Raw genomic sequence first — 22,737 nt, forward strand, 5'->3', positions numbered from 1 at the left:
GTAATTTAAGTCATTTGAGTTAAGTGAGAACATTATAATTGTTATAGAATTGACATAAATTATACTGTAGGTAATCAAAGTGATTACCTACAGTATATGATGAGGTTAGCTTTTTTTTTTTTTTTTTTTGCAACATTTTTGTGTATTTCTCCCCATATTTCTCTTTAAAGGAAATTGAGTTTAATGGAAATTGGAGAAATTTTCTGTTGTGGGGAGGAGGGTTCCTTCCTGAGTATAATTTTCTTTTTTGCTAATGTATTTGTAATTGTTTTTTAATTAGTTTCTTTATACTAAAGTAAGCATATCATTTTAAGAAATGGATACCTTACATTGGCTGGTAAAGGTTGGTCGATTGGTAGAGCCTCTGCTACTAATGGCTCAGTTAAGTAAGTTTGAGCACGGTTAGTAGTTGGAAGGGGACCAATCGTTCGATGCTGTTGGCACACGCTCCCTCGATGAGTCTTTGGACTCCCTGGAGGTGTCAAATAATAATAATAATAATAATAATAATAATTTGTTTTTTAGAGTTACATCACAACTGGCCATAGTCACTAGAAGTATAACTGTTGCTCTTAAAATTTAAAAATATCAATGTATTGACAATGTGTTCTTTAGGATTTCTAATTTTCCCATATAACACCAACAGTCCACTGTTACTTATGTGAGAAATTAATTGTTATTTTTTGTCACCACTATGAAATCTAGGACTTCACGGAGGTTACAAATATTTCATTGCTAGAGGCCTCTTGTATCCACTCCCCTCCACCCACTAAATGAATTTTTGTCTGTTTTGTGGAATAATGAGCCCAAGTTTTCAAAAGGGGAAATTCCACCTCTGTATGATCTAACTCATTTTCGTTTGAATGAGTCCTTATGTCATGTTATTCTTCTGACTTCACTACTGAGGTACTGAAAAAAGTGGTTCAAGAGAACTAGAAATTCACATTTGTAAACGGTACTTTTTTACTTCTGTATTTCATTTAATTCATATGAAAATAATAGTTAATGCCTAACAAAGTGGTATGACGAACCTAGTTTTATTATTATTATTATTTTATTATTGCAAAATTTGTGTGCATTTTCCCTCCATTTTTTCTCTTTAAAGAAAATTGAGTTTAATGGGAATCAGAGAAAATTTTCAGTTGTGTGGGGGGTTCCTTTCTTGAAGCCTCCATTGGTGAGAGGAAGAGCCAAGAGTTATCATAAAATAAACTAAAATGAATCTTGGAAAGTTGAGACAACCAACAAACTGATTACAAACTGTAACTGAAGTGTAAATTTGGTTAGATTAATGTTTTTGCACCAGACCTAATACAGACTTAAAAATAATAACCATTAGGGGTATTCAGAGGAGAATGATCAGAAGTGCCATCTTGCAAGTCATATATAAAACAGAACTGTTTCCAGCTACTCACTGAAAGAATCCCTTTCCATTCATTATGGAAAAAAATGGAAACTATTATGTTTGAATAAAACTTTTTTAATAATGGATTATCTGTTACATCTGTCATGCACATTGTATATATGTATAAGGTTAATATTGAACTAAATGAATCCATTGATTTGATTACAAGTTTATTTATTAGAAATGTTAGCTGTAATTTAATTTAAATGCATATATGATACGAAAAATTTTCATATTTTCTTACGCACTTGAAGTGTGTGATATTTACTGTTTCAAGTAAAGCGGCATAATTAATAATACATAGCATTGGCTCATTATTCTCACTTCATTACAAATGAAAAACGGAAGTGTGACTCGTAGTGAAAAGAACCCTATAATATTGCTATGAGAGAAATGAGGTTTTCTCAAAAGCAGATATTTACAAAGTCTTTCATATAGAAAGAGAAATGTTTCAAGTTATCAGTTATGTTATGACAGGACAACAGGTCAGTTGTGTTTGTGTGTGGAGGGAGATACTACAGGTCGAGTTTTTCGTTACAGTACTACGAAGAAAATGAACAGTCTTTCATATATAAAGAAAAATAAAGCTCTAAACCTTAAAGGAGATAAAAAGAAGGAAGGAAGTAAAGATGATTAACTTACATTATGACTTTTAGAGAAAATCGCAACTAAAATTGCAACTCTTTGTGTGCTGTAGGGCTTGAATTAAGGATTTCAGATCCAGAAGTTTATTTCCAGCTCTCTGGAAATAAAACTTCTCTAATGAATTCGCTGGCACCACTTGTGATAAAATAACTTGACAGTAAAGGAGATGTTTTAAGGGGAGAAAAAAAATGTAAATTATGCAAAAAAATATATATAGAACGAGGATGAAAATTTGCATGCCAATTGTCTCTGTTTACTCATCTGTGGTGAGTGGGCAAATTGATTTCTGGAATCTTGACTATTACACACACACGCACGCACACGTGCGCACACACACACACACACACACACAATGGACAAAACATTAGAGATAGGGGTATGGGAAGTTGACACTGGCATCCCCCATACAGAGTGTAATGTACTGAAATTGAACACAGACATTGGGGCTTCCCAACAGTGTATTACAATTGACAAGCATGGGTAAATGTGGCAATCTCAGCAACTTTGATTGTGGACATATTATCAGCACAAGACAGATGGGTTATTCTATTGCCCAAGTGGTAAGAACCTTAGGGTTCTCAGGCAACTGTATCAAGGGTCTACTGTGAGCAGACAATTAACATACATAGTGCTCAGTGAGCAAGTGATGGCTGACCACATGCCATTGATTACCGAGGTCGACATACTGTCCAGGCTCGTACAGACAACCACAGAGTAATGGTGGCATGCATCACATCCAGTTTCAATGTTGGAGGTCCAAGCAGCATCAGCGAACAAAAGGTATGTCGTACCCTGCATACCATGGGCTACAGGAGTCGACGCCCTAACCGTGTACAACTTTTGGCAGCTCATCATCAGGCATTGTGCCTCACCTGGTGTCGGGGCCATCAAAACTGGACACTCTGTGTAGTGCACCAGAGTCGTGTGGTTTGATGAATCCAATTATCAGTTATACTGAGCTGACAGCAGAGTGTGGGTGTGGCATCGACAGCATGACACGATGGCTCTGTCATGCCAGGTTGGCTCTGTGATGGTTTGGGGAGCCTTCGTGCATCCTGCAGCCGATAGTCTGTTTTAAATCTGGCACCGAAGGTCCCCAGATTTAAATCCGATCAAATCTCTTTGGGATGTTATAGAGTGAAACATCAGACTAGTGTATTCGAGACTGATGGCTAAGGCACAGTTGTGGACAATGCTGCAGCAGGCATGGCTGGAATTACCTATGGCAACTCTCTGGGGGGGTCTGGTGGAGTCAATGCCTCAGAGAGTATTTACACTAGAGGAGGATCAACATGCTATTAGGTAGGTATCTAATGTTTTGTCCATTGAATGTATATGTACTTCAAATGTAAAAGCCTAAATGTTGAATAATTAAGTTTCTGCTTTTAAGTTATTACTCCAGCATAATAGTAGTCACTATAATATTTTTTCCATAATGAATGCTCAATGTCTTATAACCATGAAGAAAAGGAGTGCTTTTCTTTGCTAAAGGATAACTTCCCTTTAAGCATAATTAACTTATTTGCTTTATTTTTTTCACCTAGTAGGGCAAATTTTATATGGAAGTAGAAGGCAATTAGTTTCATGATTTCTCCACCACTTGCCATTTATTTTATAGGCCAGGTAGAGTACAGATTCGTATAATTTATTTTGCTCTTCTCTACATCTGGCTATGTGGATGATTGTACACTTTGCCATGTGACCTGTTGGCAATGAGAATTTAGACTCATTTTTGATATACTGGTACTCCACATCATTGTTCCAGATGATTTCATCATCTATGGATACCAGATGAAAAGCTTCTGTATAGAGTCATTTCATGTGAAATAATCAGATTAAAAATTAAATTGAAGCTGCATAATGTTTCATAAAAGTAAATTATTTTGTTACCCTATAGATGGAATTTTTTTTTTTTCCTGTCATACTATTAATTATGGTGACCATTTTTATCCTGCAGATCCACAGAATTTTTATAAATTTCAGACGATTTAAAAATTAATCACATATTGCGTAGTTTTTTTTTCCCCTCCATTCATCAAGATGAGCACTTTTTGATTTCTCCTTTGCATTTTCATCTGAACTGATTTTTTTATGATGGTGGCTATCTGCTTTAGGCATAGCAAATGCCTAAAGCATTTGAAGCATTTGACTTTGAAGCCCAAAAAAAGATACGTGAAGACCAAATAAAAATTTGATATTTTATTATTATTATATTTCAGATTATCATGGTGTCATAAGACTCATTGTGGAAGATCTACCTTAGACAACAAAAAGTCGATAGTACCACTCCTTAAACTGATCCACTCATTGTTTGCATGCTCATGACCCTCTCAGATAAGCATTACATGCTCCTACCACTCTTCATGCAAAAAATTTATTTCTTACCCTCTTACTTATTACTCCCACTCAGGGCCAATTTTATCATTAGACGAACCTAGGCAATTGCCTAGGGGTGCTAAGACTTTGGGCGCTAAGCTCTACGATGGCTCAGGAACAACTCACTGGTCTAGCAGTAATATCTATAGTGCATGAAATTGCATCTACAATCAATATAGATGAATTAATTCAAATCTTTGCCAAAGCAAAAGCCCGAAAGATTAATTATTCATAAATTTTGTATTTAAGATGTGATAATTTTCTTGCTATACGGATATTAGGAGTAATCATATATGTATACAAATATATTGGTTTTGATTAATAAATTTTTTTAATGTTCATAATGATATAATTTTTATAAATATTCATATGTGTAGGTGTACGTGTGCTTGTGTGAGTATGACAAAATATATATAGAGAGAGAGAATGTATAGGGGGCGTCTAAATTTTCTTTGCCTAGGGGCGTCAAATACTCTCGGACCGGCCCTGCTCCCACTTGCAACTTCCAGTGATGGCCTTTGTCCTTGTTCTATCATATGAAAAATCTTCAAAGTGTCAGTCCAATAAATAGTTCTCAACAGCTTAATGTCTCAATCATCTACCTTTATCCACCAAATTCAGTAGGTATGTTTTGGTCTTATTATATTACTTAATCGTTCTTCAAATCCCAGCAACCAGATCTGAACACAGTAATCTAGATTTGGTTTGATCAGGGCTTTATATAATGAAACTGCCACCCTTTTTTTATCTCTACTGGTCAATGTTCTCAATATTTCAGTAGTCTAGTCCTCTGGGTTGTGTTCACAACCTTTGCAATATGTCCTCTGAACTTCAAATTTCTATCTACAATCATCACATTGACATCCTTTGTTTCCTCCATTTCTTTCAGCATAACTCCACCAAGTGAGTACAAAGCATCTTGTCTGTGAATTCCAAATTTCAAAATCTTACATTTAGTTGTGTTAAATTGGTATTGGCATTATTCATTTTCCTACTTTTCCAGTATAGTGAGATCTTAACTTCCCAAGCTTCTCTTCATCACCTGCAAACAAGTGAATATCCTGCCTGTAATCCAGTGGTGTTATCATTGACATGAAGATTGAACAGAAGTGGTTCCAGTACTGAACCCTCTGAAACTCCTTCATACTCCCTGATACTGCTACCCCATATAAGAACTCTGATATCTATCAAAAAGCCAGTTACCAGTCCAATCTGTTAACCTGATATCCATAACTATATGTTGCAATTTAAATACCAACTTGTCATGTGGTATCTTGCATATTGCAGATTATGTCTTTGCATAATCTGCAACAATAACAGTGTATGCCTCATCCACTATTCTTGTTACTCTGTTATAAAAGGCAACCCGATTACTAAAATGCCCCTGAACAGATCCTGTAAATCATGTGTTGAAATCCTATGTTGCCTTACTGACATCTAGATTGCTCAGCAATCAGAGAACATCCACTTTATTCATTTCTAATCCTTCCACATTCCTTATCCTGCTAAGAATAATGCTAATTTACCAAGATGGAACTTCCTAATAAAGTGATCATTAGGCTCTAGTATGTCATCTGCCTTGGTCACTCAGCTACTATCTCTGTCTAGCAAGGTCATCTGCCTGTAAACATTTTTCCTCCTACTGACCACAGCAAAAGAACTTCTTAGGATTCTCCTTGGTTTGTAGCCCTAGCTGCCTTTCATATTCTAAATTTTCTCTCTTAGAAAAATTTCTAATTTTTCTTCCTAGTCTGAGTCTTATATTCCTCGTGCAACTGCTATCCATTAACCTCTTTTTCATCTGCAGTTCCTGTTTGATTTCCCCAGTCATCCATTTTACTCCAAATTGCTTTATCTTCTTCACTTGATATAATCTGCTGTTGCAGTTAACAAAATTTTTCCAACTCTCTTCTTTCATCGATTGTATTGCTAGTTTCTAAGTCTACTAATATTGCCTGCCTTATAATTCCACATAAATTCATTGTCTTAATTCTTTGCTTGTCTGTCCATCCTCCAAGTCAAGAGGATGGACTGACAAGCAACCCCCCCCCCCCCAGATGATGACAATAACCACATGGTTACTCTCATCATCTTGGGGGGGGGGTGCAAAATATAACATCTCAGTCACTATCATGTCCTCTGATAATATGACCAAGTTTAAAACTCTTGAACTTCATATTTTCTCCACCACATGCTGTCTAAGACCTTCAAGAAATCCAAAAATTCAGTTCCCTTATTACTTTATGCTACTTTCTATGTCCAGTTTATTTTGCAGTATTTAAAGTTCCTCATAATGATCACTCACTGTGTACTTGTCAAACTAATTTTGCCCAAACATTTTCTGCTCATTATCTATATTCCTGATTTATAGTAATATCACACTAAATATCCTGTCCATTCTACCTCACACCATATACTCTCAAAGCCATTTGTTTCATTTCCTCTCTGATTCTCTACATGGAGAGGGGACAGTTCATCTATTACTGTAAGTAACACACCATTTATTTATTTATTATTATTTTTTAATGGATAACCCATTCACGAGAGGTTGGTCACCCTATACTACACTAGTATCATGAATGGGCATGGTACTTTTTTTTTTACCTTTCCTATCTTACTGAAATATGCTGAGGCTGTCTTTCAGTTTCTATCCCTGTGAGGGAATCCTCCTTTGCCAAATCTGAATAGGTACACCACACAAGCGACCATGTAGATCAAGTGTCACTGATATAAACAATTTTTAGAGAGAGACTGAGTCAGTGTCTCACACTCATTCTCTTTATTCCTAATGTTCCTTAATTCCTCGCATTTGTATACAGAAAAACCCAAGCATCGCCACTATTCGCATAGCTAATATTACTCTCCACATATTCCACTCATCTGTGCAATATAGTATACACTCATTTTTTAAGCTACTATCCCCATGAAGCCATCCCTGTTACCTTCCACCCTTGCAACTCTAGTTCCCCAGAAAACAACAGTCTAGCAGACCATGCTTTGGATACCCCCACACACAGGATCAATTAGAAAAAAACAAAAGTGCTGCACAGAAGCTTCTACAAGTCAGAGAGGTTGTTCCTGGAATCAACAGAAGCCTAGAAACATACTCCAAACCTCAACAAGTATGGCTGTATAAATCTACCAAAGATTTGGGAGACAGTCATCCTAAGACCAAATTAATACCTGTTTTCTCTCTCTCTTTTTTTTTTTTTTTTCAACTTAGATGGCACCTAATTAGGACTTTAGTCTTTGTGTTGCACACTACAATTGCTCATACTAGACCCATTGTTATACTGGATTGTAGTTGTCACGCTACTGTAACAAACTTTGTTTGTGTGCTCTGAACATGCTGGATAGAATATCAGCGAAATATTAGCAATTAAGTCAATAAATAGTTATTTTCTTATCAATCTGTGTTTGCATCTATACTGTTAAAATCCAATCAACATCTTTACATAAAGCTCCCTTCTATCTTCTAATCTTTCAAGTATTCCAGACCTCTCTTCCTACACATTCTGCTGTCTCCTTATTCATTATCATCGCACTTCTCCTCTGCTCTACATTATGACACCAAGGCACCACACACACTCTCTCTCTCTTCCTCTTACACTTTTCTGCTACACAAATCCTAATATCAATCTCAGATCTCTTCTACATGATTCACACTGTCCCTCAGGTCATTCATGCCAACTATCACTATTATCTCTTTCACATTTGCACTTCATTGTCATTACCACACTGTTGTTTCTCTAGGCAAGCACTCTTCTAACATAATACTCTGCACACCCCATCTAGATCTTGCTTCCATACTCTCTCTTGACTTTCTCCTGTTTTCTCTCTCACTCCCTTGCCCTTCTCACACACTTTTTCTTGTTCTCCTTCTACTAACTAACCTCTCGAGTCTCAATATCTTCATTCACTCTCCTGAATTCAGTCTTCATGCTTTAAATTTCCTTTCTCCATACATCCTGCTTTCGCTCTCATAATTATGACATCTATCAACACATCGCCACACTGTCTAAATGAAATATGTTGACACTTATTTCATGTTCTCTTCACCATCTATGTTCATATCTATGTGTTGGTATTCGCCTGTTTCTGTTTTGTTGATGGTCTATCTTCACCATTTTTTTTTTATGAGAGATTTTCTTGATATGTGGCTATAAAGTAAAATTAATTTTGTTCTGAGATTTTCAGTAAGTCATGAAACTTTCAATTTTTTATTGCATCTTTCAGCACATTTTGCTGAATTTAGCAAAATATAGCACATTATATAGCTTTGACCAGAAACCTTAAGAGAGCAAAAACTCATTCAGTACTAAGGAAATCAAATGTCAGAGAAATGTATTTTTTGTAAGTGAACTCTCAGTTGGTGCATAAAAATAATTACTTAAAAAAAGAGCCCTGCAACTTCATTTTGGCGATGTAAAATTACATAGGCAAAGTGGATATGATATACATTATTTCAAAGCTGAATTTTTGTAGAAACTATGAAAGTTTCATAAAATTATGTAGAATGTTTTCAAAAACTTCAATGTATAGCATCCAACATTATGTGGACATTATCAGGGGGATAGACAGTTAACTACATTCAAAAGATCAATCGAAATAATGAGGTCATAAATCATGCGTATATTTACTCATGTCTCAGATGCTCTTGATAATCATCATCCTTCTACCAGACTACAATTCAATGTGAAAAGAATTTCAATACCTTACTTTAAAAGAACTGCAGAACAAATAGCAAGGATTCTTCAAAAATTCAGTTTATACACTTCTTCAAATCAGCTGTCTTCCTACTATCAACAAAGATACATCACCACCTCTTTCCTTACCTGGTGTCTATCAAGTAGACAGACTAGCCATTCTGCATTTATTAGAATTGAAGAACATCAAGACTATATTACATTTTTGGAATACAAGTGTGGCCTTGCTTCTTATGCTATTGACACTAGGCAGTTCTTTGGAACCTGACAAAACTTCTTCATTCCAGCAAGTTCAAATTCAATCATCTTTTCCTTGAAGAATGTGGAAAGCTATAAAAGAGACTGCAGATATGAGAGTCCTGAGAAAGATTAGGGCATCAATGCAACATCATATTAAAAACAAGGATATTAAGAAAGAACTTGCCCCTGTCAGCATCCAGGAATGCGTTAGCAGAGCTAATCTCAGGTGGCATGGCATTAATGGCATATACTTAAACAGAATGGGAGAGGAAAGATTAGCAAAACAAGTGTTCTCTGCCAGGTTGGCAGGAAAAAGACCCAGAGGAAGACCAAGATATAGGTGGATTGATACAGTAAAAAGCACCTTAGAAGATAGAAATATAAGATCTGATAATGTTGGAGTCGTGACAGGTAACAGACTGATTTGGAGAAAAATTGTAGATAGGAAATTAGTAATGATGTAAATTTTTCATGTAGTACTATCATATCCTGTACACCCCCTTAAGGGTATATATCAGGAATTTGATGATGATGACAAAATTGTGTGAACCTGAACTGATCAGATTGTATGCTAATATCCAAGTTTTAGGAAGTGATCACTATTAATTGTTCATAAGTTGTTTTTTTATTAATAATTATTTTAAATAATTTTTATCTATGCAACTTACTACAATTGTTCCTTTGAACTCGAATAATATAATATATACTTCAGCTGTGACTAAGACATGAGCTAATATACGTATGATTTATAACTCATTATTTTGATTCATCTTTTGAATGTAGTTAATGGTCTATCTCCCTGATGATGTAAATGTAACATTGGATGAAATATATTGGAGTTTTTGAATAAATTCTAATTATTTTTGTTACATGTGTAAACCATGAAAGTTATTTTAATATAGTTTATAATCTTTTGTAAATGAAAATTATGCTTATTAATATCTCAGCTTGTTGGAAATTATGTGCACATGAGAAAACACCAAGTAATGCATTCAAAGAGGGTGACATTACTGTGCATATACCATCTAATTGCTGTAACCCATTTACTCAAAAACATCTTTTGAAATATAAAAAAGCAAAGAAATATATTCGTGGCAGTGTATCTGATTTCATTCGGTCTGATGCTGGTATTAGATGTTGCCATGATCAGAATTTAAATATTCTCTTTTTAGGAAAAGCAGTCACTAAGATTTTCCTTGGTTATTCATCAGTTATAAAAATCTTTAAGAAATGTGATTAACTCTACTGATTATTGTAATGAACTTTGAAATAATGTATAGGTAATCTCTCCCACCCTTAACTCTGTATATTATTTTAGGTGCAAAGGATCCTCCTCGACCTGTTTTAGACTCCTATATGTATCATGAAATGGCTGGCTACATGCCTGCCAGGGGAGATTTCAACATTGAGTATGATAACTTTGCTGAATTAGATTTGAAACATTTGGATTTTGATGGTGATGATGATGATGATGATAATAATAATGATGATCCAAATGAAGATGGTAATTTGAGAAAAGGTAATGTATTCATCATAATGTCTTTTCATAAAATATATAAAATATTGTGTGTATTTATACTTTTGAGAAACTAGGATAGTTTTGAGCTTTTGATTATATATTTTTATTTAAAATTTTTATGCTGTTCAGATATGTTTATCATATTTATTATGGTTTTCTGTTTTGTAATGTAATTTGTAAGCACTACCGATATATTGTAAAAATTTGATGTTGCACAAATTGTAATTTTTCTAATACATCGATTTTTTACAGAAGGAACATATCCTAAAAATAAAAACCTTCTACAAATATTTATATTTTTGTTATGTTAAAATATTGTATAAAGAGTATGATAAGCCCAAAGGGAATTAACTCGCTCATTGTTTAAGCAAAAGAAGTAGAATTGTTGAAGCCAAAGGCAACGCCTTGAAATCGGTAGATTCTTTGATAGTTGTTTACCAGTTCAATCTCAGGTGACCTTCAAGGTCAGTACAGAAAGGGGTGGCATAAATCAAAAGGAAGTTCCGAGGGCCACAAAATCGGATTAAGGACGTGAAGAGGGAAATAAGGAAGTCGGCGAAAATTCAAGAATCACGAGTCACGAAATGTTGTCCAGGGTTCTCGTAACTACATGCAAGTGTGCAGGAACATAAGGGGTTCCAAAAACTTAACCCAAGGTTCAGGGGTACAGGTGGATATAAGGCATGGATCTTAAGAGACGAGACTTTTTTCATCTTGGGCAATCGTGACCACGTGAGTTCGAGATCGAGAGGGGTCGTTAGTCAGGTCGTTAGGAGGTCCGTCTACCGAGAGCCGCTCCGGTTCACAGTCGAAGATATCCGAAGTCAATCAAAATAAGGAGAAACCTAGTCAAGTTGGTCCTAAAGCTCTGTCGCTCTATCGAGGCCATGGATGCCCCAGACTACCATAGTTCTTCACCAGCCCGTTCAGGACGCTGTAAAATATCTCCTTGTATCCCGCCAGTTGACACGATGTTGGTGTTCTGTGACTCCGAAGGAAGAATTCCAAAACACGGAACGGAGAGGGAAACTTGAAACGCCGAATCAAGCAGAGAAGGAAAGTATTCACAAGTCAAGAAGAAACCCAAGTGAGTCTGTCTATTCGTTTAATTTTTGTGCTGTAAGAGAATCCCCTAATGAAGTGATAAGATATTTAGAATAAGGCAATGATAATTTATGTGTGAATAATGCTAGTGGATGTGTGTAACTGTAAACGAATGTGAAACTGAGTGCAGTTAATTTCCCGAAAGGTAGTTTGAGCTAAGAGATTGAATTGATAACTATATGTATTCATGATAATTCTGTGTTAATGTGTTTACCTGTTATTTATGTCGTATGATTGATTAAGTTCGAAGTTAAGAATTCTGCTGATGTGATTATTTATATTTAATTAAACGGTTATGAGAGATTACTTTGAGAGTTATATTAGGTGCATAATTGAAACTGGAATATGGTAATTGTATGTAAAAGTTATTACTTGTTGTTTGTGACATAAAATTTGATTGTTAAGAATTAAGTGAGCTATTATGAGAGGATGCCTTGAATATTATAATTGATTGCATGACTGAAACTGAGATTTCTTGAGGGCAACCTTCCCTGATTTTATGTATTGTGAACAATTATTCAATTAGTCATTAAATATATTTGTTTATTATTATACAAAAGTGTTGTCTGAATTATTTTTTGCAATGCACTGATCCATAAAATTTAATTTAAGAAGGTAGCTAAGATACAGAACGCATTTGAAGCCATGACTGCAAACCTTTGCCAAGAAAGGATATATAACTGATTAATTAGAATCTACTGGGGATATGAATATCTTCTTCTGCCATTAGAAGAACTTTAGTGGTGCAGTCAAAAAATAAATAATACATTTCTAGAGATCTTTGGCATAAGAAGAAAATACTGAAGGTAGAACTTAAGGATAAGGGTAGATAGAGTAGCAAGAAAAAGATATAAGTAAAAGATCGAAAAGTAACAGTTTTACAATAGCTGTAATATAGATTTTATAATGGCACAGGTGACATCATCATCATCATCATCAAATTCCTGCCATGTACCCTCAAGGGGTGTACAGGATATGACAGTACTACATGAAAAAATTACATCATTACTAACTTCCTATCTACAATTTTCCTCCAAATCAGTCTGTTACTTGTCAAGACTCCAACATTATCAGATCTTATATTTCTATCGTCTAAGGCACTTTGTACCGTATCAATCCACCTATATCTTGGTCTTCCTCTGGGTCGTTTTCCTGCCAACCTGGCAGAGAACACTTGTTTTGCTAATCTTTCCTCTCCCATTCTATTTAGGTGACCATACCATCTGAGATTAGCTCTGCTAACGCATTCCTGGATTCTGACAATGTCAAGTTCTTTCCTAATATCCTCATTTTTAATATGATATTGCCATTGATGCCATCTGTTCACACCTCTAATCTTTCTCAGGACTCTCATATCTGCGGTCTCTAGTCTTTGGTCAAGTGTTTTACTTCTGACCCAGCTCTCAGATCCATAAGTTAAAATTGGTTTGAACACAGTCTTGTATACAGCTAATTTAGTGTTCCGACTAATTTCTTTCTTATTCCATATGAATTTATTCAATTGACTTCCCACGATACCAGCTTTGCTGATTCTGTTGTCTATTTCTATATTTAGTTTACCATCTTCAGTAAAAATTGTGCCTAAGTAGCTGAAATGTTTTACTTGTTCCACAGGTTCTCCATTCACAACACAGTTGACATTTTCAATGATTCTGCCTATTTTCATTGTCTTTGTCTTTTTATTGCTGACCTTCATACCATATCTATTACAACAGTTATTCAATTTAGTCAGAGAATCTTGCAGACTTGTAGTGGATTTATTTAGAAGTATAACATCATCCGCATAAAGCAAAGAGCTGACATTAACATCTCCAATTTTGATATCAGGTTTAATACCACATTCCGTCATAATGTGATCCATATAGATAATGAATAACAGAGGGGATAATGTACATCCTTGTCTCACACCAGATTTAACATTAAACCATCTTCCTGTACTTCCTTCAGTTCTAACTGCTGACTCACAACTCAAATAAAGACTAAGTATTGCTTGATATAATGCCCCATTGACACCATATAACTGCAGCGTATTGAATAGCTTCTCTCTTGGCACCTTGTCATTTGTCTTTTCCAAATCGACAAAACTTAAATACAGATCTTTGTTATATTCCCATGCTTTCTCGACTATTTGTCGTAAAGTGAAGATCTGATCCTGACAGCCTCTATTTGGCCTGAATCCAGCTTGTTCTTCACCAAGCTTTTCTTCCACAATTCTTCTCAACCGTTTCTCAAGTATACTTGCATAGATCTTGCCAGGAACACTCAGTAGGGAAATACCTCTGTAATTCTCACATTCAGTTTTATTTCCCTTTTTATATATGGGTACTATGAGAGCTCTACTCCAATCATCGGGAATTCGTCCCTCTGTCCAGGCTTTCTGAACTATGCAGTGCAGCCACTGTAAGACTCTTATACCACCATACTTCAGCATTTCTGGTCGAATATCATCTACTCCTGCTGCCTTTCCACATTTCAAGCCTTTGATGGCTTTTTCTACTTCAAGTATGGATATATATTCCTGACTGCATGCCTGGTCAGTGTTTTTTATCACTGTGCTGTCATCACTGCTTGTTTCATTTAGCAGTTTTTCAAAGTAATTACTCCATACTTCAAGGATATCTTTTTCTCCTGTTTTCATTTCACCTTTATCATCTCTAATTCCTTTTACAGCACTCTTTCCTCCATTCCTAAGCTTCTTCAACAACCTCCAGAATATTTTGCCACCTTCTTGATATTTATTTTCTATATTCTTGCCAAAGTCCTCCCATGACTTTTGTTTAGCTAGTTTTACACACTGTTTAGCTTTCTTACATTTGTCTCTGTATTCTGTAAGAGTAAAAGCTGACTTATTTGCCAGGAACTTTTGATATGCTTTCTTCTTTTCCTTCACTGCCTCTTTAACTTCCTGTGTCCACCAGGGAGTTCTGATTTTTTTATCTTTGCACACAACCTCACCACATGCCTCTCTGGCAGAATGAATCAATGTTTCCTTCAGAGTTTGCCACTGAATCTCCAAGGTTTGATTCCTGTTCTCAAACTCTTTCATTTTCTTTTCAATAATATTTCTGTATTTTAGTCTACAGTTTACATCTGAGAGCTGCTCAACTTTTATTCGCTTTAAAACTTTCTTACATGTTATTCTTTTCAATATGAAATTCAATTTTATCCTGCTCAAGACTAAATAGTGATCACTTCCAATTTCAAATTCTCTGTACACTCTGGTGTCCTGCACCAGGGAGAAAACATCACTATCAACAATAACATAGTCAATGAGACTTTTCTTATTCCTAGCCTCTTCTCTCCATGTGAATTTGTGCACATTTTTATGTTGGAACATGGTGTTAGTAATAACCAGTCCATGTCCTGAGCAGAAATCCAACAGATATTTGCCATTATTATTAGCTTTGCTCTTTTCTCCAAATTTTCCCAAAATATTTTTGTATGTCTCACAATCATTTCCTACTCTACTATTTAGATCCCCAACAAGGACCAACTTTTCCTTTTTCATTGTGTCAGTTGCTTTTTCTAAAGCCTCAAAAAATTCCTCCACTTCTACCTTAGTAGAACCTTCTGTGGGACCATAGGCACAAATAAGTCTCATTGTCCAGTTCCCCATTCTCATATTTGCCCACATTACTCTACTTGAGACTGACTGCCATTCAAGAAGATTAGCCTCGTATTTTGTGTTGAATACTATGGCTACTCCTTCTTTTCCTTGATTGTTATTGCCTGAATATAACATTTTGTATTTATTGCTCAGAAAGATCTCACCAGTTTTGGTCTTTTTTGTTTCAGTCACCCCTATTATGTCGATCTGGTACTTATCTAATTCCTCAGCTAGCTCCATTTCTTTGCCATTCAGGCTTCTTACGTTGATAGTACCGATCTTTAACTCTGGTGATGTTGAGTTGGGGTTTGTTTTCAGATTTGTTCCAGTAGCTGACTTTTCGCTGTTCGCCCTGGTTCCCTGGCGAACACAACGGGGGCCTTGTTTAACCGGGCGACGCCCCAGCCGGCATGAAATTTTGTCATGTTGTACCATCATTTTTTATTTTGGTTTAACCAATAAGAATACAATTTGGTCGGCTAAATCCCAAATTGCCAGCCCATCCTCGTTCGTTCAGTATCAAAGTAGATACCCAACAGGGTGCACCACGAGAAGGTGAGGATTGGACATTAGGTCAGAAACCCTGGTCGGTTCTCCGCATTCCTTTAAAGGCTATGTGGAGGTCTCCTCTCAGTTATACAGCTTTGACCCTTAAGCACCCACAGGTGACAAGAAAGTAAAAACACCAGCATATTTTACAATATTACTTTATTTTGAATGATTTCAAATGAAACTTCTCACTCTTTACGTTGAGTCCATACTGTTTGTAACTGTTATCGGTTACAATCATGCAATGCTAATTACAGTGCATACTGTATATAAACCTTTGTGATATACCATAAGCACACATAAATTTATATCAGTATTTTAAATGTATTCTTCACTTTTGTTTTAAATCGGACTCACTTCCCCCACAAACAAACAAGGATTTAAACCTAATGGACCTAAGAATTAGATTATCTGGAAACTTTCTCTAGAAATCAAATATGGCAATTTTTTTTTCCAAGCCACTTTAGACCCAATAAATGAGGTGGTCATCTTACACCAGGCAACAAAATTGACTACCATCTAAGACATTCACAAACATTACTGCCTATAGTGGAATTCAAACCTATGGCTGGTTGTTTGAAGAGTACTTGCAGTGTCCACTTGGTCAGCCAGATTGGCATTTAATGTTCATCTGATTTTTTATTATTATTGGTTGTTGTATGGGTCTTGTTGCACATGTATAATGTAATATTGTTATGGACTGTATCACGATTTCTGCTGTTTACACTATGCTATATTAATAAGGAAAAGATGTGTTTTCAAATCTCATCACAATATATACATTTTCATTTTTTATTTCATAACTCTTTAAAGCAGGTATATTTTATATATAACTTGTTAAGACAATGTTTTACTTTTTCTCTTTATAGCAACTCTGTTATTTTTTTATATTTATAGCAAGTTTAATTTAAAGTAAACTTGCCAAGAAATTATATTCTTGTTAATTTCTTTATCCAAGTGTAAGCAAACAAAGTTTTCTCTTGAAGTATCTTCACAACTAGGCTACTTATATACAGTATATAGAGGCTAATGACTTCACATTAACTATTTTAGTATTCTATAATGTGAAACACACATCTTTTGGACATGTACATGCTGTGCATTATGGGAAGGGCTACTACCTGTTTGCTGCATTGAGAGTTTTGCTACATATGATGTCTCTATCAGTCCCGCCCATTAAATGTTTATAACATGTACATTTAGTACTGTGGGTAGAATAAAGATTAAGTAAGCTGGGAATTTCACTCTAAAGACCAATACATGTGGCTTTCTCAAGCCATTTCAAGCATCTATTAACATATTCAGTGCCACTGACTCTTTAAAGCATCAAACCTGTATTTATGTATGTACCATTGCCACTTCTAAGCTCTGTAAGACTCTCGTGTTTCTAAGCTGCATAACTCAGTCTGGCCTGGGTGTTTGAATTGTATGGATATGTTGCTGCTGTAGCAAGGTCATTCTGAATGGCCTGGGAACAATGAGCGACAGTGAACATGTTAAGCAGAGTAGTGGTCTCTCACACTATGCAACAAAATTCATCTGTTACCTAAAGACTTTCATAAATATCAATGCCACAGTGGGATTTGGAGCTACAGCCTGTTAGTTGGGAACAGCAATACTAGCCATGTGGCCAACAGGATGAAGGATAAAGCATTGCTGTAAATGTGCTTAATACCCCATCTGTTCAAGTGTAGTATGATAGTTACTTTCAGTTACTATCTTTGAAAATGTGCAGATATTGAGGTGAAATACTGTGAATTTTGTAATATCTGCCAACATATGAGAAATAATTATTTTAATTTCATAATTTACACTTTTACCGAGCATCAAACCCTGTCTAACATCAGCAGTGTATGAAAATCGGTCATTTTAGTGCCTGTTACATGCAATTTAATAAAACTGCAAGTAACATTATCTGAACCTGAATATTAGACCACAACTAAAATTAGCAGAATCTAAAATTGCATCAGAGACTTCTGTTATTCACAGTTTTGTTGATTCAATGAACATTAAACTCATATTTAACATTGGAAAAGTGATTAAATTGATCATTTATGACATTGGTCACTAATGTCATATCCTAGTGTGGCCTGTTTCTACCAAAGCTTCTCTAGAGGTCTCAATGAGTATCCTGCTGGATATCTTTCTAATTGGAGAAAATGTTAGCTAGACCCTGGTAGAGGACCTTCATCATCTAGAGAAAGGCCACCTTGCTTATTGGAGGCTTGAAGTGTCTAATGATATTGGTCTCTGGAGCATAGGATGTAGCTTCTGTTCTCCTCCCTTCAGGCATACATTATGAGTGATCTCCTTCAAGGACATGCCAAACATAACCATAGAGATTCAATCTCCTCTATTAGGGACTACAGCAATAAAGTGATTTCATTGGCCAACTGCCACATAATACACTGAGCCAAACCTGGTAGTAACATGTCAGAAGGCTTCCCATTCAGCCTGTGCATAATTTATCTTTCATCTATTTCCAGGTTGTACTTTGAGTAGTGTAATATGTAAGTGGAACTGTTAAGGTCACTGTATAGCATGGTGATTGGATGCTTTCTGTTTGAATATGTCTCCTGTCACTTCACATCCTCTCCCTCTGCTCTTTATTTCACTTATGAGACATCACCATGACAAAAAAAACTCAAATAGATATGTGTTATGTTGTTAAAAAAAAGCTCTCAAAATAATTCCAGATGTGTTTAAAAAAAAAAAAAACAATATAAAAAGAATCTTTGTTAATTTCATATCTGCAACACAAACACCAACTTAAATGATGTGCATCACCATCCAGACCTGACCTCCTGTTTTTTGACCAGACTCCAAATTGCAGCTAAAACACACGACATTTCACACAATTTCCTTCTGTCACAAGGTTAGCATGTGCTTTTGCGCAGTCTGATAATCCAGGATTTCTACTGCTGTTTCCTTTTCCAGATCCAAATACCTGCCTGTTCTGATTTAGTTGCAGAAATAATCCATGTTGAAATGAAGACCTTCATTCCCCATTCCATTCCAAATTCCTTACCACAGAATATCTGATGATGATCATTTAGATCTGCCACATATTATATCTTGATAATTAATTAATTTAGGTTCAAAAAATTAATATATTTAAAATCAGATAAATTTGGAAAAATTAATTTAAGATATATAATTAAACATATGCCTCTCCTCACCCATTTAAAATGTTATAATATAATGCAGATGGAGATTTTTTTTTAATAATATTATGTTGGTACATTTAATTCAGCATTATAACTAAAATTCGTTTCTCTTTGTCTCCACAAAAAGAATATAATTATGTCAATAAAGTCATTTTATAAGATCTTGAAGTTGTTATTAAAAATCTAGTAACTTAAGTTTATAACTTCCGTGATGTTTCAATAGCATTGAAAAGCCCTAAATGTGTGAAGTTTGATAGTTTTAAATATTAAGAACTGCATTTATTTCAGCCAGCAAAGCTCAGAAATTTATCATTCTTCTATTTAAGTAGACCAAAAGTATATAACAATGAAATTATATAGTATATACAATAATATAATTATATACTATATAATTTCATTGTTATATATAATATATTATATTATATATAACATTTATAATATATAACAAGGTATATAATATTATATATCTTACTATATATAATATAGTAAGAAAGTATATAACATTTCATTTCATTATTAGCCTACACCACAGTCCATGATAATGGTAAAATAATCATTTACAGAAAGTCTGACTTTGAAAACAAAGTAAAATGCAGAAAAATCATCTCTTGCCCATGTGGCAGTCATGCCTTTGATCTCTAAACACTGTTGTGCACAATTTCTGTGCATTTCTTTCTTCCAACTCTGTCTCAAACCTAGATGGCACTATTGTAACACTGCACTTAAAGACAAAACCGACTTCCTACTCATTCTTCTCCTACATCTCTTGTATAACTGACTAAGGCAGGTTGCCTCCAACTATACCAGGAACAGTACACTACACAGCAAGTCCTCTGTGGCCTTTTGCCAGAAGGACATCTAAAGAATCTTGAAAAGCCTAAATACCACGAGAGCTTCTAGTCTTTATGGTATTCCTCAGCTGTACTTAAGAGAACTGATCCTGAACTAACACCTGTCCTTTATCATCTGTGCATGCTATTATACCCTACTCAACTGGCATCCACTCTACAGCATGGAAGAAAACCTGTTCAGTTCATTCCAAGAAAAAAGATAAATGTCTGCCATTCAACTATCAGCTTATTGTTCTCACCTTGGTGCCCCTAAAGTGGTAAATGTAATGAACAATCAGGTTGTTCATGATGTGAATAATTAGTGACCAATGGTATGGATTCCACAAACCAAGATCCACAGCGGATCTTTTTTTGCCTATATTATTCCCTCTAGACACATGCCAGAGGTGGGTGATATAGACAAGGAAATGTTTGGAGAGATGTATGCTGTTGCATATGATGTTTCTAAGGCATTTGATAGTCTGTACTGCTCAGAAAAACTACCATCTTATGGTCTGCCTTCTATCCATTCACTGCATATAATGGTGAATGGTGTTCTCTCTTTGGATTTTTTTTTTTTTTTTGTTAATGCAGAAGTTAAGAAATAAATTTAATTTGCAGAGCTCTGTCTAGTTAGATCATTTGCCCTCTTTCTTATATACATAAATGATATTTCACCCACTTCAAGCCCCATGCATAAATGAGGTGCTCCTTCTGCCTTGTAATATAACTAACTGGACAGCACTCAAACATTCCAAATTTCATGATCAAGATCTATAACCCATGCTTGAAACTTATATAATAGCATACAGTTGGAGTAAATAAGTTAAAAAAGGGCAAAATCAGGAGTAGCAATAATACTACGCAAACAGTATCTATTAAATATAAAAGAATGTAACTACATATCAGAAAGAATCATTCATATATGATTAAAGATAAAGGGAATATAATAAATTTCATAAGTGTTTATAGTTGTGAAGAGGGGAAACCAGAAACAGATATATTTTACAAAAAATTGCAAGAAACCCTGGAGAATAAATATCATAGAGAAGAAACTTATCTGCAATAGACTATATAATAACTAATAGAAATATTAGACCTGAATATATAATTGATATCAGAGTAAATGGTTCTAACATCAGCTGATATAAGAAAACTGACTATGCAATACTTATCGGAAAATTAAGATTCCATAAAAAAAAATCCTTCCCTCTTGTTTTATGCTTATCCGTAATCATGCAGACTTTTGAAACTAGATATGACGGAATACGAGCGTTCCAGCCAAAGGACAGATCCTATTTTCTTCTTCATTCATCCCCAGTACTTTCTGTTCTATGTAGCATTTCCTCCAGCAGTATTTCTCCAAACTGTAATTTCATCATCAAATTCCTGATTTGTACCCTCAAGGGATGTACAGGATATGATAGTACTACATGAAAAATTTACATCATTAATAACTTCCTGTTTACAATTTTCCTCCAAATCAATCTGTTACTTGTCAAGACTCCAAATCAGATCTTATATTGCTATCGTCTAAGGCACTTTGTACCGTATCAATCCACCTATTTCTTGGTCTTCCTCTGGGTCGTTTTCCTGCTAACCTAGCAGAGAACACTTGTTTTGCTAATCTTTCCTCGTCCATTCTGTTTAAGTGACCATACCACCTGAGATTAGTTCTGCTAACACATTACTGGATGCTGACAATGTCAAGTTCTTTCCTAATATCCTCGTTTTTAATATGATATTGCCATTGATGCCATCTGTTCGTGCCCCCTAATCTTTCTCAGGACTCTCATATCTGCGGTCTCTAGTCTTTGGTCAAGTGTTTTACTTCTGACCCAGCTCTCAGATCCATAAGTTAAACCTGGTTTGAACACTGTCTTGTATACATCTAATTTAGTGTTCCGACTAATTTCTCTCTTATTCCATATGAATTTATTCAATTGACTTCCTACCATACCAGCTTTGTTGATTCTGTTGTCTATTTCCATATTTAATTTACCATCTTCACTAAAAATCGTGCCTAAGTAGCTGAAATGTTTTACTTGTTCCACAGGTTCTCTGTTCACAACACAGTTGACATTTTCAACGATTCTACCTGTTTTCATTGTGTTTGTCTTTTTATTGCTGACCTTCATACCATACCTATTACAGCAGTTATTCAATTTAGTGAGGAAATCTTGCAAGCTTGTAGCAGATTTATTTAGAAGTATAACATCGTCTGCATAAAGCAAAGAGCTGACATTAACATCTCCAATTTTGATATCATGTTTAACACCACTTTCCTTCATAATGTGGTCCATATAGGAAATGAATAACAGAGGGGGATAATGTACATCCTTGTCTCACACCAGATTTAACATTAAACCATCTTCCTGTACTTCCTTCAATTCTAACTGCTGATTTACAAGTCAAATAAAGACTAAGAATTGCTTGATATAATGCCCCATTAACACCATATAACTGTAGTGTATTGAATAGCTTCTCTCTCTTGGCACCTTGTCATATGCCTTTTCCAGATTGACAAAACTTAAATACAGATCTTTATTATATTCCATGCTTTCTCAACTATTTGTCGTAAGGTGAAAC

At 35.1% G+C, this 22,737-nt stretch overlaps 1 protein-coding gene across 2 annotated transcripts in view; it reads left to right on the plus strand.

Moving 5' to 3' along the window:
* Ada2a (Transcriptional adapter 2A) overlaps positions 1-22,737 on the plus strand; it is a 184,524-nt gene that overhangs the window by 104,304 nt on the left and 57,483 nt on the right. For both annotated transcript variants that reach the window (XM_090401481.1, XM_090401480.1), the window contains exon 6: positions 10,691-10,891. In XM_090401481.1, the coding sequence (XP_090257607.1) occupies positions 10,691-10,891 (201 nt within the window). The remainder of the gene's footprint in view (positions 1-10,690; positions 10,892-22,737) is intronic.

The sequence above is a fragment of the Typopeltis vanoorti genome, chromosome 12 (genome assembly GCF_054136105.1).
Source record: "Typopeltis vanoorti isolate ZY-2024b chromosome 12, IOZ_Tvanoo_1.0, whole genome shotgun sequence".
NCBI lineage: Eukaryota > Metazoa > Arthropoda > Arachnida > Uropygi > Thelyphonidae > Typopeltis > Typopeltis vanoorti.